Source organism: Vitis riparia, chromosome 7 (assembly GCF_004353265.1).
Source record: "Vitis riparia cultivar Riparia Gloire de Montpellier isolate 1030 chromosome 7, EGFV_Vit.rip_1.0, whole genome shotgun sequence".
Classification (NCBI taxonomy): domain Eukaryota; kingdom Viridiplantae; phylum Streptophyta; class Magnoliopsida; order Vitales; family Vitaceae; genus Vitis; species Vitis riparia.
In genome coordinates, this window is record NC_048437.1 from 8,983,856 (window position 1) to 9,011,594 (window position 27,739).

The 27,739-nt window shown below is 35.6% G+C and overlaps 1 protein-coding gene across 2 annotated transcripts; it reads right to left on the reverse strand.

Moving 5' to 3' along the window:
• Positions 1–1,560: 1,560 nt before the first annotated feature.
• Positions 1,561–26,829, reverse strand: LOC117918931 (CMP-sialic acid transporter 2-like). 2 transcript variants are annotated; one of them, XM_034835908.1, is made up of 16 exons: positions 26,586–26,829; positions 26,292–26,474; positions 25,051–25,167; positions 23,330–23,386; positions 22,555–22,632; positions 22,269–22,313; positions 14,135–14,194; positions 13,849–13,971; positions 10,649–10,726; positions 10,029–10,098; positions 8,543–8,650; positions 7,413–7,546; positions 7,156–7,235; positions 4,581–4,629; positions 4,436–4,494; positions 1,561–1,920 (listed from the first exon to the last, which is right to left on the reverse strand). In XM_034835908.1, exons 2-15 carry the CDS (start codon positions 26,451–26,453, stop codon positions 4,444–4,446), a joined length of 1,212 nt encoding a protein of 403 aa, XP_034691799.1. In that variant the 5' UTR covers positions 26,454–26,474; positions 26,586–26,829; the 3' UTR covers positions 1,561–1,920; positions 4,436–4,443. The 2 variants fall into 2 exon arrangements, with proteins under 2 accessions (XP_034691799.1, XP_034691800.1); XM_034835909.1 differs by lacking the exon at positions 25,051–25,167.
• Positions 26,830–27,739: the final 910 nt, after the last annotated feature.

Sequence of the window (27,739 nt, forward strand, 5' to 3'; positions counted from 1 at the left end):
CTTTTGCTTCCATTAATTTTAATTAATAATTGAACTCATAATCTAATAAAATCAAATTTCCTCAGGTTTTGATTAGATATGAGTAAAAATAACAAATGAAAATGATAAAGAAGAATTTAATGAAATTCCTAATCAATAGAAGGTAATTGTATTTAGTTAAAGGGTGTGAGAGATGAATGATATTAACTGTACTATTTTAAAATAATTACTAAAACAACTTTATTTTAACACTTTTTATAAATTTTAAAAAATAATTAATGTAGTTATCATTAGATATGTGAAAAAATCGTATACGTATATCAATGTTCATTTATACATTTTTTTAATTTATTTTTTTTCTTTTAATCTATTTGTCATTTAGTTATTAAGATAAAAAGACATAATTTTTTCAATTTGAAAAAACAAAAATAAAATATTTTTCTTTATGGATTTTTTTTTTGCTTCTTTTTATTAATAATCTAGGTTTTGTAATTTTATATTTTATTTTGTGTGTTTTTTTTTCTAGTTATTTTTATTTCTTGGTTTTTTGAAGCCCCATTTAATTCATATTTCTTGAAAGGTGTTGATTTTTTAATAATTGTTTTTTAAATTTAAAACTTTATTTTATTTTTAAATACTTTTCCTTTTTTTCTCATTATAATAAGAATGTTTTAGAAAAAAATTGTTTCCATGTAATTTTTATTTTTTATTTAATTTTATCATCTTTCAACTTGTTTAAATTAATCTTTTTATATTCCATAGTTAGGATATTCCTTTTGTTTATTTATAAATCAAAGTATTTAATATTAGGAATCGATTAAAAGTCTCTATTCCTTAAAAAATTGTGAACTTCTTCTATTCCATATATGAAATATCACATTTACTCATCTACATGTATGAAATTTCATAAGTCACGAAGGATCGACTCTAATATCATTTATCATGATCGATATTATGTGTTAGATTTGTCAATTCTCGTGATTTTAAAAATTTATTTACAAATCATTATAACATGAGTTATCAAAATTCTTGGAAAGTGTGTTTTCCTATCAAATATATAATTGGATATGATATTCATTCTCTTATCTCATCTCATACTATATCTGACCAACCAAATATAACCTTAAAAAAGTCAATAACCCGACTAGATATTTGAGCTCTAGCTTATAAGAGGTTTTGAGTTTGAATCTCTCCCGTTTATTCGTGAACACAAACTTTTTTATTTGTTCATCTCTCCAAGTGCCAATTATGGAGTTGCATGCGAGTAAGAATATTCCAACATAGTCATTTTGGGCCTAAATGAAAAGCTTATGCTTTTAAGAAAGTTGATGACTCAACAAGCTTTTTAATGTATGTGAAAAGCATGAGCTTTTAAGAAAGTTGGTAATTTAACAAGCTTTTATATATCAGATGCCGACGGCTAAGAATGGACCAATTTGTTTAACAAGATCCTAAAAGCCAATGAATGGAGGGGAAAAGCACTTTAGAACTACCATACTAGAACAAAGGAGACATTCTAAATTGCAACAAACCATTTCAGGATTCAACTCATGAAGACAACCCATCAGTACTGCAACAACGTTGAAGAAAAATGAATTTTCAATTATCATATTGATGTTTGCTAGTGATATAGTATTTGTTGAGAAAATTAACAAGAGTAGGGCTAAAATACGGAATAATTACTTTATATGCCTTATCTAAGGTTGGATACAAAGCTATGACTCAGTATAGAAAACCTTTTGTATAGCAGAAAGCGCGTAGTTGATCAACTGTATGTACTGGTTACTGAGGGCTAAACACTGAGGATGGTGGTGGACTACCATGGATATGAAGAGATCCCTGAAGGTAAGAGAGGATTTCTCGGTTTACTGAAATTGGCTTTCATCTGCTTAACTTCCTGATGAGTCCAGCTAAAAGAATGTCATCTGTTAAACAGCATTCCTGAAAAGGGAATTCATAGAGATTATGCCAGGAGTTATGCTTAGTATGACAATCTTAATAAAGTGAAAAGATCGAGAGCAACAGAAAAGGAGGGTGGGAAAGCAAATTATGGTCAAATGAAGTTGATGGAACGATAAGTTGATATATCTGCCAGATTCTGTTGTTTCTAAACCTGCATCATTGTTATTGTTTTGGCTTTTTCAGGAGCCCCCTCATGTACTGCTTCTTGGTTATTTGGGATCATTCATCATTCACAATTTCTTGAGAAAAGAATCAATGTTCTTTTGAAAAATAAAACACAGGGTTGAGTGCATGTATCTGAAAAATGTCTTCATTCATGCAACAGTAAAAGAATTCCTACTTTGGCAAGTTTTTGCCAAGTTAGATGCACTGATATGTTGGACAAACCAGTGAAATGTTCATGTGGAATAACATTTCATGAAATGACATTTTCGTGTTTTTTTGTATATGATTTTTGTTACATGTTAAATATGGTCTACCGTCTTCTTGTTGGAGCTCTTTTGTCATATTGAAGCTTAGGAACATTTTTTCCCCCTTGCTTCTACAACTCATAAAGGCACCAGTCAATGAATGCAAAGCCTTTGATGCCTTTATCATGCACCCATCCTAACCTCATTTTAGCCTACTCCAAGGGGATCCAGCGCTTAAGATTTGGTTCGTAACTGTTAGCATATCATAGTTTTATTTTCTTGCAAAATTAGTGCAGACATTTTACATAGTATCTAGGTACGAGATCTCCTATAAGACCTAGAAAAAGAAGTTCCTAACATTATATATGTAGTAAGTTTCTCATAAATATGTAAACACGCTTTAAAACCATACAAGCCTTGGCCCAAAGCGAGTAATATCTATATGTGAGGGAGCTAGTTATTCTATTAGGTGTTCTATTTATTTTCTGTTGGCCAGACCACAGCTTTGTTTGAATTCCAGCATTTAAACCCAGACTGGTTCTTCTTTTCCATATTATATCATATATCAATTTCTCAAAAGTTCTTGTCAAACAAAGTAAGATAAATTTCTCAGCAGAAGGAAGAATTCTGGTGGCCGTTTGAATACACTTCCTGTTTTTTGTTTTTAAAAATAGTTACATAAAAAGCACAAACTCTTAAACAAAAAGTTTACTTACCCGCTATCCTTAAAAATTGCTTTCAAAAAGTTTAAAATTTGAGTTAGTAAAATATTTTTAATACCTTAATATTTTTAAACCATTGTTAAAAACTATTACATTTTTAATGTCTATCTCTAAGAGTTTCTGTATTTTATATAAAATTTACTACTAATTTTTGTTTTTAAAAACAGAAAATAAGAAATGTATCCCATCGCACACCTAGCTATACAACTTCTACCTCATCAGTTTTTCTCATTCATGCTTATGGGTATTCCAGTTGTTTTGTTGATTAGGACGAGTTTCATAATTGTTGAGCTCTGAGACATGCAGTCAAAAGTCTAATTAGAGTTGTCGCCTATACAAATCTATGTTGCATGGGTTCAGGGTGCGAGTGTCAGGTATGGATATGGGTCTAGATATTTGATCCTTTATATCTACAAGTTTAGGATATGGGATTCAGCTTAAAAAGGTTTCGACAAGAAGTACAGACATTTGAATACGACGTAGTAACAAGGATAAAGGAAAAAAAAAACTAATTAAATATCAATAACAAAACAAAGATATCTTTGGTAAGAACTCCTTTTCTATTTTTCCTTTTTTATCCTCACATATTTTTATGACAGTCCACTTTCAGACCACTGGTTTTTTCGATGTAATTATCTGCTAAGAAAATTGAAAAAAAAAAAATCAATCAATCAAATATCAAATAGTCAAATTCAGAGAAAAGTAGGAGTATTTGATAAGGATCCCATACCATCACCTATGCTGTGTTGTCTTGACACGGTTACATTGAGTTAAGATGAAGGATCCGGGTATGATAGATACTAATTATAAAGTAATTTCCCAAAGCATGGCAGTCAAGACCAAATAAAACCTGATGGGGTTGCTAAATAACAGAAATACACATACTTTTCCTGAAATCCAGCATGATTGAAAGTGATGGAAACACTCTTTTAACACTAAATGATTCCCTACTTGCTATTTTCTACTGGACTACCTTGTATTGAAAGCCAAAAGATGATTGGACAGCATTGATCAGCCATGTTCCTAAAGGAGCTACACAGATCCTAGTAAATATATGATCAAAGTAGCAATACCGACAAGGGTTATAGCCTAGGTATTTGGTATGTGGAGCCATCCATTTACTCTGCTATCTTAACAGTGGTTTGACTTAGGAGCATTAGCTCTTTCAAATACTGATTAAACCTAAGGGTTAAAGGTTGTTGATTGCTCTCAACAAATTATTCCTTAAATGATGATTTCCAACTAGTTGATTTAAGTGCAGGTAACTACTTCAGAGAAGCCTCAACTAGGTGAAGGTATGGTGATCAAACAAATGCAACAATAATGTTTTATGAATTGGGAAAACAAAACACAGATGCTTACCTGGAATTTTATATGGGAAGAAGTGGTGTTTTCTCATCAGGTTCAACACGATGACTAGCCTGGAAAAAGGAAAAGGAAAAAAATAAAAAATTAACACACATATCTTTTAATAGAATTTAAAAGAACTGTAGCTGAAGGTTCTTACATCTTCATTCGCCCGAGCTGCCATATTTATAAAGGACGCATCCTTAGACCTGGAAAAACAGTAGTATGAGTTTATCACCTTTTAGGTATGTAAATAAATTTTGAATCTTTGATGCTTCTTTTCCATTTGAAAATGAAATCAAGTTTGATGTAAGGAAGAGGACTTTCTGGTAATGGAATTTGGGAACTTGGCTACTTGCCCGGAATAGAAAAAGAATTAAAATAAGTTAATCAGCATGTCAGTGTGTTAGCTGTATTATAATGCTAATTGATGCCAACCACTGAGGAGATTCCTGAAAAACTAGCATGAACAAGTGATCATAACCACTGAAACTACAATCCTGTTTTTGTTATCTCCATCAACTCCCTCAAACAATTTAATCAAGCAACCCAAAATGTAAATTAAACAGTCATTGGTGATTATGATCAGATTAATGATTTTTTGAACATATTTTCATATTTAAATTAGAAAAAGGAAGAGAGTAGAAATAATATAAATTATACATATATAGTTAAAACTTTTATAGGTTCAAACAATAGTTTCTTTGATCCAATTGTGACCATTAAAAAAAATTAAAATGAAAATATTTAGAAACTTTCAAGGCTATAAGCCATAACAGATCTGAATTTCATCTTCAGTTTGTTGAAATTTGTATTGCAAGAACTTGCTGCAGGTAACCAAGGAGTAACTTTCCACATCTGGCATTCCATTATATAACTTGTCAGCTGTAAGTATTAAAATAAGGAGAAATCTATGGGCAGGTGAAGCCCAAAAGTTTCTGATGGGCCTTCACCACTTGAGGCAAATGGTGAGCCTATGCAAGAGTATAGACACATTAACTGATCGAGGATATATTATATGAATGGCAAAGAGGAGAAATTCAAATTTAATATCTATTCATACAATTAAAAACCTTTGGCATTATACATATTCTTATGATATTTTGAAGTAAAGAACAAAATATTTTGGACCACCAATCCCCATGAACTTCATAATTTGGTCCATCCTAAGCATGTTCAGGCATATTTTAATCAATGTTTTCGGAACCAGGCCGATCACTAAATCGAAAAAATTATCGGTTCACTGATTGGATTGATGGTTGAATGACGATCAAATCAGTGATATCATAAATATATAATTTATATATTGTTAAAATTAAAAATATTTATAAGAAATTATATATATATATATATATATATATATAATTAAATTTTTTAATAATATTTTATTTTTATATATCAAATTAAATGATAAAAATAAATATAAATGTATTTTGAAAAAATCCAATTTTTAAACTTATTTATACCTATTTTAGATAATTCAATCATTTTTCAGAGGACCCATTTGGACCCTCCATTTTCATACTTAATCTCCACCATTCATTTAAAAAACAAAATCCTAAAATCCTTTCTTCCTATCACCAATTGCTCCCCTCCACCCCCACTGGGCCCTTTTTCCCCTTTTCTCTTATTTTCTTCTTCTTCTCTTCTCCCTTTTCTTTTCTTTCTTTCCCCTTCTCTCACCCATCCCTAGCCACACCCCCCCTTTCTTTTCTTCTTCTCCTCCTCTTTACCCTTTTCTTTTCTTTCTTGCCCTCTCTCACCATACCCGCAACCACCTCACCGCCAGCAGCAGCTCGAGTGTGACTGCTGATCGTCAGCCAGCAATCTTCCCATTCCCACCATCTCTCTATCTCTCTCTCATGTAAAAAAAAAAAAAAAAAAAAAAAAACGACATGCAGTGAACCGTTCGGTTCATTACAAATCGGCCGGTTCACTTGATTCGTCGATCCAACCATCAGTTCCAATGGTTTGAGGTTCGTTTAATAGCTCGCTGGCCCAAAAGGGTGGACCGAACCTGAAAAGTCACTGGCCGACGGTCAAACCGTTCAGTTCAGTCCAGTTTTTAAAACAATGATTTTAATGGCCAAGATGAATACAGAGCCCATCAATTAGGAATTCTTTTATATTTGATTAGTATATAAAAAGACAAAGTAAGTCGAGCACAAATAATGATGTTGTTCAGAAGAAAAATCAGTAAGGATTACAAGGAAACCTCAAGGGAGGGTATAGGTGTGTTGTGACTCATGTGTAACAGAGATCTAGAATTCTGAAGAAACAAACTAGAAAGCTAAAAGAATAAAATGTATTAAGAACTAATTTTTTTTATAGATCCCACATATTTGGTTAGTGTATAATGTGTATATTTCAGACATAAGATGAGATTAAAGGTGTCAAGCTGGCCCAGCCCGAAAGCCTCAAATCTTGAGGCATGAGATTCCGTTGAACTCAACTTCTTGGAGATGCCCCAAGGCCCTTTCCTCAAAGCTCACTTTGAGGCAGGCCTAAAGGCTTAAACTTGGTGTTATTATTGTAAAGAATAGGCAAGGATGATTCTTCAAGTTTATCCATATCTTGGTTTAGTAACCTAGAAAGCAAAGATGCTTTGCTAAGGAGGATGGCTCCACAATGCACAATGTCCAACACATGCTGGGATTCCACTAATGAACTGCCCCTCAAAATCATGCAAACTTAACATGTAGTACATAAATAAGAGAAAGAAGACAGACGCATACCTTTGGTTATTCTGACTATCTATCATTTCCAAAGAGCCATTTTTTGGTTCATCCTTAACCTTTGAAAGGGGTGAAAAGAACTGAACAGAAAACAAACAAACAAACATAAGCCAAGCCTTTGAAAGGTCAATCGACTCTCTCATCCATTCTCTCATTTGTCTTCTGCCTTTTGAAAGCAGCGGTAAAAGTAACTCAAACAGGCAAAATAATTATAACCAAGACTCCAAAACAAAAAGGAAAATTACAGTGTCAGTTACCTGGTGCATAGAGATAAATACAATAGAAATTCCCAAGATAAAGTTTATAGTCAGGGTATGGCCAAACAACGCAGCAGATGCTATGCCCGTGAAAATTGTGGCAACAGTTGACGAATACTTCTTCAAAATTGTATCTGTTATGCATCAAAGAAGCTTCTTATCAAGAAAGTGTACAGGGGAGGCATTTTGGAGCAGTACTTTTTAATAAAACATTACTGGATCATATTTGATATTTGTTTCTAAAAAGAAAAGACTGAAAAAAGGTAAAAAAAATGTAGAACTAATTTAGAAACCTTTCATTTTGATAGCCAAGTTGTTGGCTGTTAATTGTTATTTTAAATAGCTGAGGCACCTGCAGTGATCTCTTATGACCTCTTTTTAAACAATGGCATGTCATTTCTGACAATAATGTATGAGACAGCTATCTTTCTTCCTAAAGCCTCGTATACTCAAAGCAGGGAGTTAATTAAATAGGCTACAAGAGGGCAGCTTCCTCTGTTTTGCCCTTGATTCATGGAAAATTCTGAAACAAACCAATTCCTGAAGTTCCATAGTTCATCCGCTTTTCCATGAGAAATTATTTATTTGAAAAAGAAAAAACACACACACGCAGAAAAAAGAGAGAGAGAGAGAGAGGGTGTGCCCAAATTTGAGAGGAAGAAGAAGGGAGAAGCAGACTACATTTGGCTTTTATTATTGTTAAAACATAATTTGGCAGCAAGCACCAATTTATAGTTGCCAAAACTTTCAAGTTTTTCAATGGGGAAAAGATAAACTTCCTATAAAAAAAATGTGTTAAGAAAATTAAAACAACAAAACAAGATTAAGACCGTAGAAGCAACCATATAACTATCATAATCACTCTCAAGCCATAGCTTAGACAAGGGAAGCTAAGCTCTTCAAAGGCCATAAGTAATTCAGAAATTTATGCAAAAATATGGAACTAAAACATAGATTGAAGAATCTTCATCAGATATGAAAGTAGATTCCAAGAGTAGCCCCATAATATCATCTTCACACAAACAAATTCTTAAGTAAAAAAACAAACAGTGCACATAATAGAACTACACATCCACCTACATATTTGGCACGTACTAGAAAATAAGAATGGTCCAGAAAAAAGTGCTCACCTGCATATTTGAAGAAAAATGAAGACAGGATCCCTTGTGCTGCATTGTTGAAAATTAGAAGCATGGTAGCCCTGGAATGTCCTTGCAGGATATTAAAGCTACTAGGGCCTAAAATATTTAAACTGAGATTAGAGACATAATTAAACTCAGATGTATGCACAACCAAGAGGCCCAAAGGCTTTTAAATAACTTTCCTATTTAATCCTTTTTCTTTGCTTGAATTATAACCATTTGCCTTCTCATGGAAGTCTAAAGTGGCAAACCAAGAAACTGATGGATTGGCTAATGCCCCCCTGATACTTCTAGGCTTGGTTCTACATGGTGGTTTTGGGTGGTTTTTTTTTTTGTTCCTCTTTCCCATCTTTTCCCTTTCCCTTCTTTTTGATATTTATTTGGTAGAAGGCCTTTAATCCTTCCTTCTGATTATTGTGTTGGTCATTTTGTTTGTGATAGCCCTATCTTTACTGTTTTTGGATAATAAATGGAATGATGGTATCAAAGCTCCCACTTACATAACTACATCAAATACATAAATGTGGCACTTAAGGATTATTACTTGTTTAAGCCAAGTGTAGTAACATACATTTCATGATTTTCATACTTTTTAATTCTTATACTTGGTGGTTTGGCTGTCTATTTCTGTTTTTGCATTACCAATTTTAAAAAATTATTTAGAGATTAAAAAAAATACTGATATTGTGGGAAGAAAATGTCCCAATTACATGGTTACTCAATCATGCATGACTGCTATTTCCTGTAATTTCAAGTGCAATTTAACAATACTTGTTTATATGTTTGAAACTAGGAAACTCTAGAAATGTACAAGAACTTTGCAGAAAAATACTTTTTTGCTTATAGATTTTGTATTATTTATGTGTTCATATGTGTATATATCTGGAAAGAACCTATAATTGTGCAATAGTACCCAAAATGAAACATGGAAATGTGCCGCTACCGGCACATTTTTGGTTGAAGAGAAAAACCAAACCCCAAGCAAAATGGAATCATAATACTTGGTTTCAGACTGTCATGTTTCCCATACTCTTTTTGGCCAGGCTTTGAGCTGGAGGCCACATGTAACCACTCACTATCCAAAGGAAAGTGAGCTTCATGCATTGAGCTTATCAGACAATTACTATATGCAAACAAGTGCCCATTTTCAATTTCTTGAATCACTTGACCCAACCAACCAATGGGCTATGCCAGAAAGATAACTACTTCCAACACATCGATTAAGATAATAAATATGATGTGTGTGATGACAAGTCTGAGGTAGTCAAATCAAGAGCAAATAAACACAAATAAATCTTCCCTTGATGTAAACATAGATATGGATAATTGATACCATGTTCTTAACAAGAAAAAAATTGATATTATGTTCTCCTTACAACGTTTCGTCCTATCATAAACCTCATGGATGGGAACACTTCTGGTTCAATCAACATTCTTAAATTGGATTGCTTCTGAATGAGAATTTGATGCATACCTTTCAAAATGGCAGTTCCAATAATGCCTAGAAAGTTGAATATAGCACCATACCCATACAAAAACAAGTTCTGCAAAAGATACAGTTAGCTCTCTTAAGCAAGCAGGTATATAAAGCCAATGAATTTAAACGTGGGCATTTAATGCTTTTAAAAAGAAAGAACCTCCTATGGCAGAGCTTCTGGACTGCCTGAAAGCTTTTTCTAACTATGAAGGTGTTTTACTGTGAATTTTAGTTTCATACTAAAGAACTTTTAAAGTTGAAGAAACTTAGGGTTCAGAATTCTTTTCAGAAAATTGGGGGTTAGATGCTTCAAGTAGAAAAGTAACTGGAAAGAGATTTTGGATTTTTTTTTTTTTTCTTTACAAATCTTCTTGTAAAAACACTTCATTAAAAGTTATAGACATGTTAAACAGATCATAAGAATAATAATGAACTCGTCACATTGAGTTATGATCCCATGTAGGTTTGGATAAGCCCAACCAGGGAGGCAACCATAAGGTAATGCAGAAATGAGATAAGATTAATCAGCCATGACTCTCCTTGTCTTACTATCAAAACCTGCCTTCCAGACTACAGCAAGTGTACAATAAGTGATAGATACTGGTAAGACCTTTTACCTGAAGGTAAATGCTCGTTTCAAATTGGCTCTTCAGTGCATACTCGTTAAAGACTGAAGCTAGTGATGGAACAGTGACCTGAATTAATGTCTTCAAGTTAGGAAATGATGAGAGATTAAGAAAAAATATACAAATAATATATATATAAACCAAAATAAACAAATAAATAAGGTGTCGCTTGGATCCACTTCTTTTTTTCTATTTTTAAAAACAGAAAATGATAGCAAGTTCCGTACAAAATGCAAGAACTCTTTTTGTTTTTTTTTTTTTTTTTTGATAGGTAAATAGGAAAATATATTAAAAAGGTGCAGCCAAGTACACAGAGTATACAAAAAATGGCCTAAAGGCTAGCAAGAGAAGAAAGGGCAAAGCTGATATAAACCACCCATACAACAACCCAACCCAACCCGCTAGAAAACTGGTTAAACCCTAAGAAGTATAAGAAACTACCCAAAGCCCTTCTAGCGTAAACCACCATCCAAATTGAGGAAGAAGCTCGTGACCTCAAAGTGAGAGAAACCCCCATTGCTCTCCCCTTTCCCCCTGACTGAGAGAAGAGAGCAATTGTAATTCACCGGACATTGAAGCTTTTGGATTTCCCTCTCCAGACGAGAAGACAAAGATTTCCTACTTCCCCTTGAGACCTTAATCCCATTTTCCGTTCCTTGATTCCATTTTCCTCAAAAGAGCAATGATCTCCTTTTCAAACCCCACCACTGGCAACCCCAAAAAACTACTGAATTTGGCAAACTTATTAGGTATAAAATGCAAGAACTCTTTGAGACTTACCTTAAAAAGATATGACTTTCAAAACTACTTAAAAAATTGAGGTGTTAAAAAAATTTTATTACCTCAAATTTTTAAAATTTTAAAAGTATATTTTAAGGACATAAGGTAAGTCTACACCTTCTGTATAAGAGTTACTATACTTTATACAAAAGTTACTACTAATTGAAAAAAGAACACTGGAAATGCATCCAAATGAGCATTAAATAAATAAAATAAAATAAGCCAATAAAAAAAAAATCAATGTCCTAAAGTTAGCAGCACTTGAGTATAAAAGGAATATGAAGTAGAATGAAATTTGTTTGTGTAGATTCTTATTGTTAGGAAATCAGCCACATGGGTGGAGCAGAATAAGAGGCAAGAGCGGGTTCAAGAGGATGGTAGTGGAATCAAGGGAAGCACCAAGGAGAGTGAGAAAACTCCTTCCCCATTTGGCAGGAAATGGTGCCTTTTTATAGTGCTTCAAAATAGAAACTCCCACATTAATGAATCAATAATGAAGCTCTTGGAGATGACACATGCCCTCTTATTTTAGCTAAGATGAGTTTGATGCATGTGAATCCCACCTTGGCGAACCTGTGAAACAATTAACCCTCTCAGGTGTACGTAGTGTCACCTTCACCAAGAGGTATAGTAGGAGCGATCCTCTTGACACCCTCCATAGATGGGCATCCATATTCCATAGGCATTCAGATAACCAGGGAATATGTTTGGAGATAGGCTTCCAAGTTCAAATGATGCAACACTACAGCGTAAGAGCTATAGAGGGAGGACACCCATCTGTCCATGAGTTGGAGACCAAGGGTGAGATGCGCCACAAGTCATGTTAGTGGAGAGTGGTGTTGAATATGCACTACTACGTACTAAGACAATAGGCATCCTGTGATCAGTCGTATCATGACGAAGCTCACATGACATTTATTAGACACGTGGCATGCTATGATTGGTCCACATTGATTTTACAAAATAGGACATGAGCAAAATCCATGTAGTATAAGAATATCTATGTTCATAAAGGTGGACAAATACATCATTTCACAAAACAAAATAAGTCAGGTGGCAAGAAAAGAAACAAATAATGATTTTTGCCTCAAGAAGAATCTTGGCTGTAAGAGCTGAATGTTTTTAGTAAGTTGTCTTCATGACTGCAGTTTCTTAGTAGAGAAAAAAATACCAGCCAAATTTTTTCACTGTTGTTCAATCTTCATCAGTTTTGCTTGTCCTCATATGAAACTAGGGCAGCAAGTTAGACAAGTTGAAGTTAATCCAACCTGACAAAAGGGCAAGCTCGGGTTGAGAAGCCCACCCTCAGCTTAGCTTGCACATGATTGTGGATTGTGGCATTGCAACCCAGTCCAATGCAATCCCAATCTATTGCATAAGTATATTATCATTTAATTTATACTTTGTGCAATATAAATGTATTATTACATATATATTGATCTTATTAATGCTATGGGTAAATTATTTAGAGAAATTGCCTATATGATTTAAATGTTAAACAGTTTAAGAAATCCTAACTCTAATTTGAATGGCAATCATAACCCGGATCTTCTGATATTAGAAATGAACAAGGGAAGATTTCTGGCATATCAGCTCCATAGAGTGCACACCAGTATTTCGTAATTTGTTTTGCCCCAGTTACAAGCTTCCTCTATCTAATATTGTATGTGAGTGGTATGATCTACATTTTTTCCCTTTAAAGTTGCTATTCATATGGTTAATAATTTCTTCTTAGAGTTGGTTAATGAATTACAAAACACTTTAGACCTAATATCCATCCTTGTGCACTCAAATCACAATTCTTGCATATTATGCAACTTGCGCCACTATTTTAGCATACATTTGCACTAAGTATAGAAGGAATGAGTGAGCAAGAAAACATCTCATCACGAAAAAAAACTTATCAATGTCATTTCTATTTGTACTTTAGATTTAGTGTTCTATGTTTTTCCTGTACTTACGACTTTTCTGAGAGTTTCAGAGAGCTATTAGATGTCCTTAGCTATTATCACCCCATACTTGCACGTATTATTGATCAGCTTCAGTATTGTAGCTGTTCCTTAATGTTATACCCCATCCAGTACCAAGAATATAAAATTTGAAACAAAGTCAAATACTGCCTACATAAAAGCTTTCCCCCAGTGCTGCAACTAATTTTTGCTCACACATTGAAATCCCAATCAGAATATCCTAGGGAGGAAAACATAAAAAATTTGCATTCAAATATGAAAATTGTTTAGAGACAATATTGTACATTATCACATGTGGACATAAAAAACATTTTAATATTCCACCAGTTTAAAGAGATTTGATCAATTAAGGTTATTCACTAAGTGCCAGAATAACGGATCATCACACAAACTAACTATACCAAAAATGTCAACAATAGCATAAATTCACTAGATACTCACAAAGATAAGCGTGTATAAGTATGCGCCTGTTGCAACAGGAAGACCCAAAGCAGTGGTACCCTCAGGTAGAGACCGCAACTGATTCACGCTTATTCCGATGAGCAACAAGGCAAGAGCTTCCCACTGTCAGAGAACATGAACCAGTCAAATGTATAAGCCAGAACTAACATGTTTCAGAAAGATATTTATAAACAAGCAATCTCAAATGCTCACAATAACTATTCTCCTTCACAAAAGGTACAATCCAATTTTGATCAAAGGAAAGATATTTAATGCTCAAACTAACCTGAATTATGGAAAAGCGTCGTCTCATGATTATCTTTAACAAAACAGCAATGACCAGAACCTGCAGATGTTTCTTCACAGCATAAGATTAAAAAAAACATAGAAAACATAGAAAGTTATCAGGAAATTCTGTAGAAACATAAAGTTCCTGAAAGAAAAGGTGGGTCTTTTGTTAGATTTGTGTTACATGTTTGAATTTCAAAAAAATCTCATAAATCAGGTATTTTAGTTCCAAATTTAAATAAATTAAATTAATGAAGCAGCATAAACCCCAATTTTGAAGGCTCAACTGATGCTACTTCCAGTACCTAACCCGTAACAATTTCCTGTCTTAACAATGTATAAGAGCCCACAAGGTACAAAGGTATGCTCAGATTGGGTTGTTCACATTCAACTGCTGGATTAAGGCAAAAGAGCAGCTTGCTGATGCTGTCAGAGAAACATCCTAGATAAGGGGGTAATGGAATGAAGAGAGAGAGAGGGAGAGAGAGAGATTATCAAACTCTTGTATGGTTCTCTCCTTTTTTCACATTGTCCATGACCAAGAATAAAATGGAAACCATGGAAAAGTTTGAGTTTCCTAACGGTGGCACAGAAGAATTAGACTACCTTGGCACTTACTAAGCCAACCACAGGGTTGATGGGGAACAACATGAGAAATATCCCTTGAAAACTTACAAGGAAAAAAAAGGAAAGGATGGTTCCTATTCTCAAGCCTTAATTTGGGACACCAATAATGATTCAACTTCGTCTTGGGACTTATAATAATTAATTTATATTAAGTTTCATCTTTTGTAAAGTTTCTTTTTAAGTAGTATTATACTTTTTGTCAAGTTTCTATTAGCCTGTTTGGAAATTGTTTTTGAAAACAATTCTATTTTTAAGAATATAAAATGATTTTCTAACTTAAAAATCCTGTTTGATAAACTTTTAACTGGAAACAATTTTTCTGAAAATTTGTTTTGACAACCGGTTTTTTTGAAGAATAAATTTGAGGTGATTTCTAGTGTGTTTTTTTGTAGAGAAACAGGAAAGACACTTTGAATTTCCTTTTTTTATTTACTTTTTTTTTTTTTATCAGAAACAAAGAAAAATATATTAAAAGAAGTAAAGATACAAGAGAAGGAAGAGATACAAGAGAAATAGAAGAAACAAGAGAAGGATGAGAGGTCCTTCCCACATAAACAAAAGAGAAAACACCCAACTTTAGAAAACTAAATACAAAGAAAAACCCCAACACTCTCAAACTTTTGAAACGCAAACCACAGTCCAGTTGAGTTGTAAAATACTAAGAGGAACTCCGCTAAAAGCTGCAGTACAAGAGGCCCAAAGAGAGGAATAAAAAAGAAGCAAGTCCCATAACATCTCTTCCGTTCTCCCCTTATCCTCAAAAATCCTATTGTTTCTTTCTTGCCCACACCATCCATAACAAAGTGAGGCAAGCAATTTTCCAAAGTATCTTGCCTCTTAATGAATTCCCCAAACCTTTAAAAGTAATAACCATCATGTCCACAATACTCCTTGGAGGGACCCAAGTCAACCCTACTAGATTGAACAACTTGTGCCAAAGTCCAATGGTAATAGGACAATGAAGAAAAAGGTGGTCGATCGATTCTCCATTTCCTTTGCAAAGAATGCACCATTAAGGACAGAGGGATTTGTAAGGTCTTCTCAATTGCAACTTGTCATTGGTGTTTACCTTCCCATGTACTACTTACTAACCAAGCGAGGGTCTTAACCTTTGAGGGGGCTTTTGAAGTCCACAAAAACTTGGCCGGAAGGAACAAGATATGATTTGAGACTTTTGACAAGGCCAAGAAAAAAAATTTCACTGAAAACAAGTCTGATGATGACAAAGACCAAACTCTTAAATCTGCCAAAGAATGAGAGAAAAGCACTGAACTAAGGGAGGACATGATTCTCTAAAGGAGATCAATTTCTGTATCAGTAAGATTACGATAAAAATTAAAATTTCAAGACAGTAGAAAGGAATTGCCAAGGACATTTGAGACAGTGAAACTTTTCACAGAAATAACTCTATAAAGACCAGCAAATTGAGAGCACAAAGTTTGGTTACCCCACTAAAGATCTTCCCAAAAATGGATTCTCTCCCCATTCCCCACCACTAGGCGGACAAAAGGGGAGAAATCCTTGAAAACTTGAGCAATAGCCTCCCAAGGACATCTGTATGACCATCTAACCACCATGTTGGCATCCCATCCATTAGGACGTGTCCCATAAATACTCGCAATAACCTTATGCCAAAGACCACTCCTTTCTCTAAGGAACCTCCAAAGCCATTTCCCTAATAAAGCAATATTTCTCAAAGCAGTCTTCCCGAAACCCAAACCTCCTAACTCCTTTGGCCTACAATTAACATCCCATCTGATAAGATGATCTTTCTTCCCTTCCCCCGCCCCAGACCAAAGAAAATCCCTCTGCAGCTTCTCAATCTTTGAGGCTATTGATACTGGGATTTTGAGGAGGGAGAGGAAGTAGTTAAGGATGTGAGATAGACTTGACTGAATTAAAGTAATCCTCCCTCCCAAAGACAAAAAGGCATTTTTCCAACCATCCAGCTTCCTCGATATTCTCTCAACCACCGGATCCCAAAAACCTATTGTCTTTGGGTTCCCTCCCAATGAAAGACCTAAATAAGACAAAGGTCACTCTGACACTCCGTAATAAAAAACCGAGGCTAAACCAGACAACAACTCCTGCCTTGTATTAATACCTGAAATGGTGTTTTTTTCTAAGTTGATTTTTAATCCTGATACTTGCCCAAAAACCAAAAGGATGATCTTGAGGTTTTGAAGATGTTCCAGCGAGGCTTTACAGAAAAAGATATTGTCATCTGCAAACTGTAGCAAAGACACTCTAGTCCTATCCCTTCCCACAAAGAAGCCCTCGGTTAGCCCAGTTTCCTCTGTTCTGATCATCAACCTACTTAGAACATCTGCTACTAAAGTAAAAAGGAAAGGAGAAAGGAGGTCTCTTTGTCTCAAACCTCTAAAGGCCTTAACCCAACCCTTTGCATTCCCATTAACCAGGATTGCAAAATTTAATGAAAACAAACAACCCCTCATTCAAGATCTCCATTTCGGGTTGAACCTCTTTCTTTCTAGCACATGATCTAAAAAGCCTCAATCCACATGATCATAGGCCTTCTCAAAATCAATTTTGAAGACCACCCCTTCCTCCCCTGACCTTCTTTTCTCATCCACCACTTCATTGGCTATCAACATAGCGTCCAGAATGTCTCCCTTCAACAAAGGCTCCTTGAGAGCCAAAGATCGTTTCATGGAGGACTTTGCGTAAACGACCTGATAAGACCTTAGCAATTATCTTATATAAACTTGTAACCAAGCTAATAGGTCTAAAATTTGAAATTTTAAAGGTTTGGTTTTTCTTAGGCACCAAAGCAATGAAGGTCACATTTGTACTTTGATTTATTATCCCATTGGTGTGAAACTATAGAAACACCCTCATGAGGTCCTCTTTGATCACATCCCAACACTCTTGATATACTGCAATAGTAAAACCATCAGGACCTGGGGCCTTTTCCTTATTCAATTGGAAAACTGTCAATCGTACCTCCTTTTCAGAAAAAGGCATGTCCAGCCAAACCGCACTCTCTCCAGAAATAAGGACCCAATCTAACCCTTCAACCCTCCAAGAAGCACCTTCGGGTTTGAAGTAGAGTTTCCCAAAGAAATTTACAATCTCCTTTGAGATAATCTCAATGTTGCTTAAAGTCACCCCCCTCTCAGAGATCAAAGACTTAATGAACTTCCTATTTCGCCTTTCATTGGTCATTCTATGAAAGAACTTAGAATTGCAATCTCCTTCTTTTATCCACTTGACCCTAGATTTTTGTCTCCAATGAACCTCTTCCTTTAATAACAAATCCTCTAACTCTCTTCTTCTAAAGGTCCTTTCTGATTACAAATCAAGATTCAAGTTCCCTTCTTGTTCAATTAGATCAATTCTACCTAAGTCCGAAAGAATGAAAGTTTTCTTCTCTCTTAAATCTCCAAAGGCCACTTTATTCTAGTCTTTCAACTTTGATTTAACAAACTTTAATTTTCTCATGAACTTGTAACCTTCCCAACCTTCAACCGTACACTCTTGCCACCAATCACTAAAATTCTCCTTAAACTTAGGATGGAGCAACCACATATTCTCAAACCTGAAAGGAGTCAGACCCCATTTTAAAAGATTAGTCTCCAAACAAATTGGGCTATGATTTGAGGTCCATCTAGGAAGCGCCTCTTGAAGACTTTGAGAGAAAAAAGAATCTCACTCGGAAGAAAACAAAAACCTATCCAACCTCTTGCAAATAGGAGCAACTTGCATATTTGACCAAGTAAAAGCCGCATTTCTTAAAAGGGGAATCCAACAAACCACTCTTCCATATAAACTCATCAAAACACTTCATGTTGAATGTTAACCTAGAATCACCCAGTTTCTCAGAGATCCTCCTAATTACATTAAAGTCCCCTCTTACACACCACATTGGGAAAGTTAGACCATACAGGTCATGAAGCTCCAACCAAAAATCCCTCCTCCACAAAGGCTCATTCAGGCCATACATTGAAGTTAACCAAAAAGACCCTTCCTCACCAGAATTCAGCTTCACAGTTATAGAGAAAGACCCTAACACCTTCTCTATACACTTTAACTTATTTGAATCCCATATAATCACAATCCCCCCAGAAGCCCCACAAGCAGGAAAAGCAGCCCACTTTATGCTTCTTCCCTTCCAAACACTACTCACAAACCTCCTATCCCAAATTTCTCTCTTTGTTTCCTGAAGCATCACAACAATTGGATTTTGAGAACTTAAAAAACTTCTGACAATCCTCCTTTTCTTTTTGGAACCTAACCTTCTTGTATTCCAACTTAAGATCTTCATGTAAACAAAAAAACCCAGCACAAACCAGACCTAAGCCTCTCCCTGGATTCCACAAACAGTCTTTCTCTTCCTTCTGAAATAGACCTTGTCCGCAGAAAGAGTACTCCTACTCTCTACTACCGCACCTTTTCCATTATCTTTGACAATTCTAATCCTCAAACTCTCCAAAACCGACTGAACCATGACCATCTTCCTGGGCGTGAGGCTCTCAATCTGAAAACCTTCCAACGGAAGGGTGGAAGATTCTGGCTCTAGGGACGAAACCCTACCTGAGACGCAAAGCTCCTCTGGGCTACTAAGTGGTTCCCTAAGGAAAGAACAGTCTTTAAGATTTTGGTTAGAGGCTTCTAAAGGAGATGCCACACCTTTTGAAATGGCACACCAACAAGACGACTAAACTCATCACCAGGAAAATCCGAAAATGAAACAACCTGAGAAACAAAGTTTGACTCTAGCGGAATCAAAGAAATGGGTTGGCACCGAAAAGAGTGAAAAGCAGAAACAGAGGAGACGGGAAGAGATTTTGGAACAAAAGCCCCAACCAAAGGATGGCCCTTCTCAAAGGAAGCTGAGAAAGGAAGACACACCTTGTTTTCCAAACTGCAGCGCGAAAGCCCTTCGTCTCCCTCTGTCTCCACGGTGAAATCTTGGGAAATTTCTGGAATAGGAGAAATAACACCCTGATTGAAGACTGAACTGCCCCGGAAAATGGCTAAATTTGCTTCCGTTGAAACACCCCCATCTAGTTTACGTTTCGGTGCAAAAGGCGACACCTTAAGGCACAGAGGCCAGCTTCTTGATTTGCACCTTGCGACGACTGAGGGGCCTTTTATCTTTGACGACTCTTGAGAGTGTACAATCGATAGGACCTCATTTGCAGAAGATTCTGAGCACTGGAGCTTTGAGGACAAAAGCGCTTCAAGGCCGCCCTTAGAAGACCTTGCTTCTGTCTCGTAGGCTTGATTAAAGATTGGACCAGTAGGAGGCCCAAAACTTTTCGCCCCAAATTGGGCCCTAACAGATCGGGCTTTTAACAAGGCATATGGCTTAGTGGGCCCAATATTGCTTCCCACCAATGGGCCTAAGAGACTCCCTCTCCAGCCTTTCTTTCTTTTGAAAGCCAAATTTGAACTTGGAAAACGAGAACAGGATCGAGAAAGAGGCCTCCAACTGTAGCACTCATTATCCTTAGTGATACCACGTAGCCCCGCAGCATTCTTTGGCCTTTGAGAGACGCAACCTCCCGCTGACATCAACTCATCCTTGCTACGGGTTGACTCAGACCTGAAAAGGTCGTCTTCTTCATCTTCTCCGATGACTAAAACTGCAACCGTGAATGACCAGGCCCCATCTTCCACCTCTAGCAATGCAGGTAGCACGACATTTGGAAGCATCTCCACCCACAACTTTACCTTCAACAAGTCTACAAGCTTCAAAGAGTCTCGTGCCACCTTTGTTACCTTCCCCCACTTCTTCAGAATGTATCTCAACTGATCCTCATCCCACAAATGAAAAGAAAGACCTCTTAGTTCTAACCAACCCCTTCTAAATTTTCCAAATACAACCGTATTTTCTCTTGGCGACCATCTCCTTAAAATAAACCCTCCTCTCACTGTTAAACTCCCCTAATCTGGGAACCAATCAGCTCTTCTTGCAGAATCCACAAAGAAACACCCCTTGTAAGCGGAAATAGGGGTTACAGACATCATTCCTTTCGTACCCATCATCCTTGCAATAGTTTTTCCTACATAAACCCAATCTTGAACTTTTCCTTTACTTTCACAAATTACAGCTTTGGCCCATTTTCCAACTGGCAACAGAGCTTCGTTCCTAGGTCCTTCTGCAACCACATCTGCATAGGACCGACATCCTTTCTAAATGCCCTTACTCGCCTGAGAATCTTCAATCGTCTCCTTCAAGGCTCTTACAGCTTGATTAGAAAAATCTTGCCCTGAAGAAATCACCTTCCTAAGGACTTCCCACCCATTGCCTTTAACACCCTTGGGAACAACTAGAATTAAGGGTTTCCTCTTTGTAACAAATTCTGTAATTTTCATGAATCTCCCTCTACTATTGAAACAAATCTCCATCAAATGAGTCCTAGTCTTGTCCCTAATCTTTCGAATAAAACCCTTGGAAGCCTCCAACTCCACAACTGTTCCAACTCCTCCTTTCCAAAACCCACTGAGACAACAAACCCTCGACTCCTCTCTATTATTGAGATCCAAGTTCCACCATTGGAACCTTCAAACTTTACTTGGAAAGCCTTTTTCTCCACTTCAAAAAACTTCGCCATTTTTTATTTACTTTTATTTTCCATAAAAAATGGGAATTCCCCCATTTTTCCAAAAAGTGCTATTTTATGGTCGCTCTCCCACCCTCCACAAAATGGGCTTAAAAGTGTCTTTCGAAGGACCACATCTTCATGAAACACGGGCCACATAAATCCCCATGAAAAAGGGCAACTTTCGTGTAGTCTGTGACTGGATGTAACTGCTAAGATTTTCTCGTGGATAAATCCTTCTCGTAATAGATCTCTTCTAATTCTAGAAACAATTAAACATATGGAGAATACTTTGAGAACTTTGGCATTACACATAGGTTGACAATATCTTCGTAGAGAATAAGTTGAGAAAATATCAAGGAATACTATTTGTATTGTATATATATGGTAAGTGTGTGCTTGATTAACAATATAGGAAGATGAATCTACTTAAGATTGAACACAAATTATTTGCTGCCCCATGATGAAACATAGCACAAAAGGAATGATAAGCAAAAAAACTTGGGAAACTATAAATTGGATCATCATGCCATCTAAAACATAACAAAATAAGTAGTACAAATTATTTATTAAAAAAAAAAAAGATTAAGGTATTATTCTTTAAAGAACAATGAAAAGAACAGTCCTTGGTTGAAATAAAATTCTCTCTGTAATGCCGTCATGAATTACACACATACCAGAAACATGCATTCATAATTTTGAGGAAACTACCAAGTCTCAAAAAAAATATATCACTGTACTACCAAATTTGTGCCAGTAAGCAGTGTTGGCTAAATAAATATTCTTGACAGTCTCAACACATTTAACCAATGGCAAGGGCATCTAGTGACAAGCACCGCCCATGTGACAAACTAGAATTTTGAAAATTGAAACCATTGACTATAAAGTAAGTCATAAAGAGTTATTAACTGCTAGTTATAACATGCAATAAGATACCTTCAGATTGCTCAGCATCTTCACAGTTGCAGGATTAAAATAAAGCTGCACAGGAAGTACAACTACTGTTATGGAGCATCAACTGAGATTAAACATCAGAACTCAACTATTCAAAAGGTTTCCAGTAATAAATAAAAATTTAACAAAGTCAATGAAGGAAAAGCCCACATCTTATGAATTAATTTTCTTGCTGAGTTAAGAGAAATGATATACTGAAAGATGTACAACATGCAATAGGTGCAGGAATAGTAAAGGAAAATTGTAAAAATATATAATATGACTACACCTGCATGATGAACTTTAGATAGTTATTAATAGCATAAAGGAGAGCTGGAACAGCAAGAAGCGCATTATTTCGAGCTGCCTGCAAGAGGGAAAAAGGGCTATTATGCACTGCAGGTTTTTGCCAAAGCAGAGGTCAGGGAGGGTTGAGTTACAGTCCTAGTCTTTGGCAACTTTGCATGAAATGACCATATTGAGATCAGGAAAAAAGAAAGAAAAGGACATCATTGAGATTATAAAGAATTAAAAACTTTAGAGTTACTCTAGCACTTAGCACATGAAGAACTCAAGTTTAAAAGAGCAACAAAACAGAAAGGTAGAGTTAAAAACTAAAATGGAAACAAAGAGCCTCTTTGGGAACTATTTTTAAAAATAGTCTTCGATTCTTAAAACAAATTTGGTAATTTTTTTATAGAAAGCAATTCTTTTGATTGTTTTCCAATAACATATTTTAATTGTTTTCAATTATTTTCACTTATTTCCTAGGGGCTACTTCAAAAAGTAATTGTATAAATATGGAGAATGATGGAAAATAAAGCACTATATATAAAAGTTAATTTTAAGAAATATTTGGAAACACAAAAAATAGGTTGAGAACAATCCAAGTTCCCAAACAGACTTTTATTTTAGAAAACATCAGAGAATTGTTTTCAAAAAAATTCCCAAACAGCCCAAAGCCACAGAAAGTTCATAAGATTTCAAGTCACTTCAATGATAAAAGAATAGTCTCTTAACTTCATCTTACATACAAAAAACCATCAGTGGCAGAACTCTCTTACCTCCACAAATGTAGAAATAGAGAGAAGGGATTTCTCTCCAACTTTTTGACGCCGAGCCTGCAGGAATTGAAAGAGATAGAGAGAGTCAGTGTTGTCAATAATAAAACAAAAAGATTGTTCTCTAAACTTGAATCCATTAAAATGTTAAAAAAAAAAGCATCTAGAGAAGTGCAAAAGTGCATTTCCCCCAGCTCTGGGAATGGCCACGGGCCAAGGAACCCACCAAACCAAAAAAAACTTAGCAATCTTGCATATATCACAAGTTCCAGGCCTGGATATAAAGGCTGTTCAACATAGAGCCTGGCCTAAAAGCCAGGAACTCAATCCCCCAAAGATCCTCAAATAATGTAAGGTTAATGATCATTTGAACATTTCTGATTAGCACTTCTTATAATAATTAGATTGCGGGGGGGGGGGGGGGGGGGGGGGGGGGGGGGGGGAGGGGGGAGAAGGACTCAGATCATGAACTTGAAGAGATTCAGTCCTGCATACCCCAGCATGACTACTCTTAAGTTGCATATTGCATTTGGCGGCAGTCCATGTCCTGACTATTGATTAGCTTCAAGGAAAGGAATAACTTTCCCATATTGAAGCTGCATGCAAAATGGATGAAGAGACGGCTAATCACCTGCACTGGCATTGTCCATTGGTTCAGGATATTTGGTCCATAATCTTTCTAAGATTTCAAGTAGACAAGGTCCTCCTGGGGAAAGCACCAGAAGTTGTAGCTTGTCAGCACAAAAAGCTTATCAGGAAGCTTAGAAAGAAAGTTTCAAGGCCAGGTCACTTTGTCATATCATGGTGTATTTAGCGGAATATGATAACATATGGGGGGTAGAGATACCAGGATGGAAGCTGAAAGTTTTGGGATCATTATACCTATGCAAGGTAGAAGCCATGAGCGAGGGTACTAGATCTTCTATGAATTGTATTGCCATTATCAACAGTACATGAAGCAAGGGGTTCATTATTGCTTCTTTTGTTTTCGTTTTTTTTTTTTTTTTGGGTGATTATTGTATATTACATGTACATCCCCATGGAATCTCTTTATGAAAATTCCCTACTTACTAGAATAAAGAGTATAGCTACTCCAGGTCCTGAAGGCTATTGAAGAAGCTAAAGAGAGAAGCTCTTGTAAACCTCATGAAGATAGTAAGTTTGCAGTGCTTATCAACCAAATGATACAACAGGATTCTATGGAGATTCATGAATTTCTCTACATAATTTGCTATTTTTCATGAACTCAAAGTTAGTAACTCAAAGGCAATTTTTGTTGGCCATGAGTGTACCATCTACAACACATGTTCCCCCTTATCTTATGATCTAGGCCATGCCTCCAAGACAATATTTCTATCCCATGACTAGTACTTATTTCCACATTCACCATTTCTTTGTTCCCTTTCTATTTTTCTTTCTTCCTATTGTTGCTACAAGGAGTTTTCTATGTCATTTTAATTTCTTTTAAATTAGTCAAAGCAAGTTGGAGTACTTATACCATGTTACTCAAGGAACCACTAACTTATTATAGAATCACAATAACCTACTTAACAGTATAGTTTGCAATGGATAGTGAAATTTTTTAAAACTATTAATGAGCTGCTAGTTTCTAAGTCCCAAGACTTTCTCTATTCCAAACTATGAATGTACATGGAATACAAGCAATTGACACCCAAAAAGAAGAGGGAAACTGAACAAAATTTGCTAAAGAACTAAAAGAGTACCTGGAACGAGAGCATCATAATTGCAAATAGCACTTTTGTTGCCTCTGTCAAAAAGTTAACACTTATTGGACTAAACTTAAAGCTTCCATCCACCTTAGACATGTATACCAATATAGGCTGCCAAAGACCATGAAAGGGAAAAAGGAATAATGAATATTAAAGCGTAATTGCATAAAAAATACCTTAATAGAAAAGAAAAATGGCAGTTGTACCACTTTTAACTAACTTCCTTCTACTATCCTGTGAAGCATGATTTCATCTTGTGTCAGCACATGACATCATCACATTATCAAGCAGCCGAGGTGTAGTGAGGTAGTATGCCTTAGTGTTGAGCCTAATTTTTTAAGCGGTATTTTAGGCATTCTACACATGCAATAATCTGTTCTAATTTTTGCATTATATAAAGGATTATTAGGGTAACCATCTTTTAGAGAGAGGGTGTGTGAATTAGATACCTTGTACTTTTCTCTTTCATCATAGTGGAAAATCTACAGCAACAAAGTAGATGTAGCTCTCACATTGAGAGTGAACCACTCTAAATCTTGTGTATGCTCTTCTTGTGTGTGTGTGTGTGTGTTTTGATAACCAAGGAACCTTTCATGGTCAAGCTCTTAAGACTCTTCATGAAAACCCAAAACTCGTGGTGCTGACCGCCCCGCACTAACCAGCACCGGGTAAATTCAGGGTATCATCAGTAGTAGGATTCAAACCTATGACCATGTGTCACTTACTGGGACCATACTTCCCAGTGTTCGCCCTAAGCAACTGGGCTACCTTGGCGAGTGCTCTTCTTGTGTGTTATTGCCCCTTGGATTTTCTCCCAACACTTAGTTGTCATTTTAGCTGTGAAAATCTTAATTAACAAATCCATGTGAAGCTTAAGTAGTAAACTAATAATTAGCTCAAATGCGTAGTCTTTGACAATATGCCACAATATATATGAAGCTAATGAGGACCAGAACATGCTGCAAGCCCGCAAGTGACCTTGAGCAACCAATTCTCTAATACAATGTTAAATTACCAATAATCCCGGGATGGGAAATGAGCCAACAATGATTATTAGGTTCACTGGACTCAAAATTAAGCGGAAAAAGGAAACATATGAGAATGGCATTGCTGGTGTTGGACAAGAAAATTTTGAGAAAAGATATGATAAATATAACCACATAATCACATTCAGAATTCTCACAACATCAACGAAATTTTGATATATGATAAGGACCGAGAAGGAGAATAATCACCTGTAGACCAACCAAGATGCAATCGCCCACAACCAGAAGGATGTTCAGGGCACGTGATTTGGAGGAGATGTCGCTCCTATGCCTGTCATATGCCTTTGACACGGTCTTGGAAGCAGTGGCTGTGAATCTTGAATGGCAGACGCTGCATTCCGTCATTGCCATCTACACCACCACCTGTCACTCCTGTAACCCCAAAAGAAACATACAAAACCCACAACAATAACTTGGACTTTTTGCAGCAAAAAGCCTGAATTCAGGGCACCCAGATGCAGAAACCAAGAAAATTTCACGTACCAGTAATGGATACAGAAACCCAGGTGGGAAACTTAAGGAAATGAAAAAAAGAAAGGGGTGGGTTTTAGAGAGGGTTTAGAGAAAACGGAGGAGTTGGATCTGAATGGAATTGGAGGAATTAGGGATCTGGCGCAGTCCACATGGATTGGGGCTGAGTTGAGTTTCAGTGCTTTTGAATTCAAATTTCTCAGTAAAATCACAGTTGATCAGTCGATTTATTGTCAACTCTTCCCCGGCTGATTCGGTTCTGGACAAGTGGTATTTATTCTTCTTTACTTGAAACTGTTTGAAATATGCTATTTACTATTTTATTTTTCTTTTTTTTTCACCAATATTTAATAAATTATATTTGGAAAAAAGAAAAAAAAAAAGAAAGGGCATATTAGATGGAATGATTAAATAAATTCTTAACCTATGATATGCAATGATGCCACTCTTGAACCTTGGGTGTGGGGGATGTTTGGGATCAACAAACGATTCACAACACTCAATTCATATCATTTTAAGAAATCTAAATGATTTTAATATAAAAAAGTTTGAAGTTTTCTTCTAATAAGGTTTGCAAAGTTACTCCTTACGTGCATTTTGGGTATTATGAAAGAAGAAATCCAAATATCTCTATAAAAATAAAGAAATGTTTGATCAATTTTTTTCTATAACCTTTTGTCATAGATGGGATCTCTAACTGTACAAGATTTTATAAATTAGTTAAGATTTTTGTAAAAAAGGTTTTTGTTATCTTGTATTTTCTGCATTCTTTGGGACATTTTTGTTTGATATTGTTAATATGGTTTATTTATTTACCTATTAAAATTATATTGCATTTTAGAAAAATGATGATTCATAAAATTTAAGGTTGAAAGCATCAAAATGAGTAAGCCTTACAATAGATATAGAGTGTCATAAAAAGTTAGGAGATGCTTGATGATAATTATTGAAAAACACCACTAGTTTTTTAGAATATAATTAGAAAACATATTTAATAAACTTAAAAAAATAAGTTATTATCAGAATAGGTTCACTTTTAGAATAAATTTAAGTTGTTGTCACTTAGTGTTGCCGACCAATGTCTTCTTATGACAATAAGAACGTTTATTGGTAGAAGTCAACCGGTGTTCCCCTACTGAAGTAACACCCTACTCATATTACCATGA

What these genes read in the sequence shown, in the direction of transcription:
- LOC117918931 (XM_034835908.1), bottom strand. Translation starts at nt 26,453, where the DNA reads ATGGCAATGACGGAATGCAGCGTCTGCCATTCAAGATTCACAGCCACT. An exon ending in CTATTTCTACATTTGTGGAG is followed by an intron (nt 22,633 to 23,329) that starts GTAAGAGAGTTC and finishes TCCCTCTTGCAG; the next exon opens with GCAGCTCGAAATAATGCGCT. An exon ending in GACGCTTTTCCATAATTCAG is followed by an intron (nt 13,972 to 14,134) that starts GTTAGTTTGAGC and finishes GTTCTCTGACAG; the next exon opens with TGGGAAGCTCTTGCCTTGTT.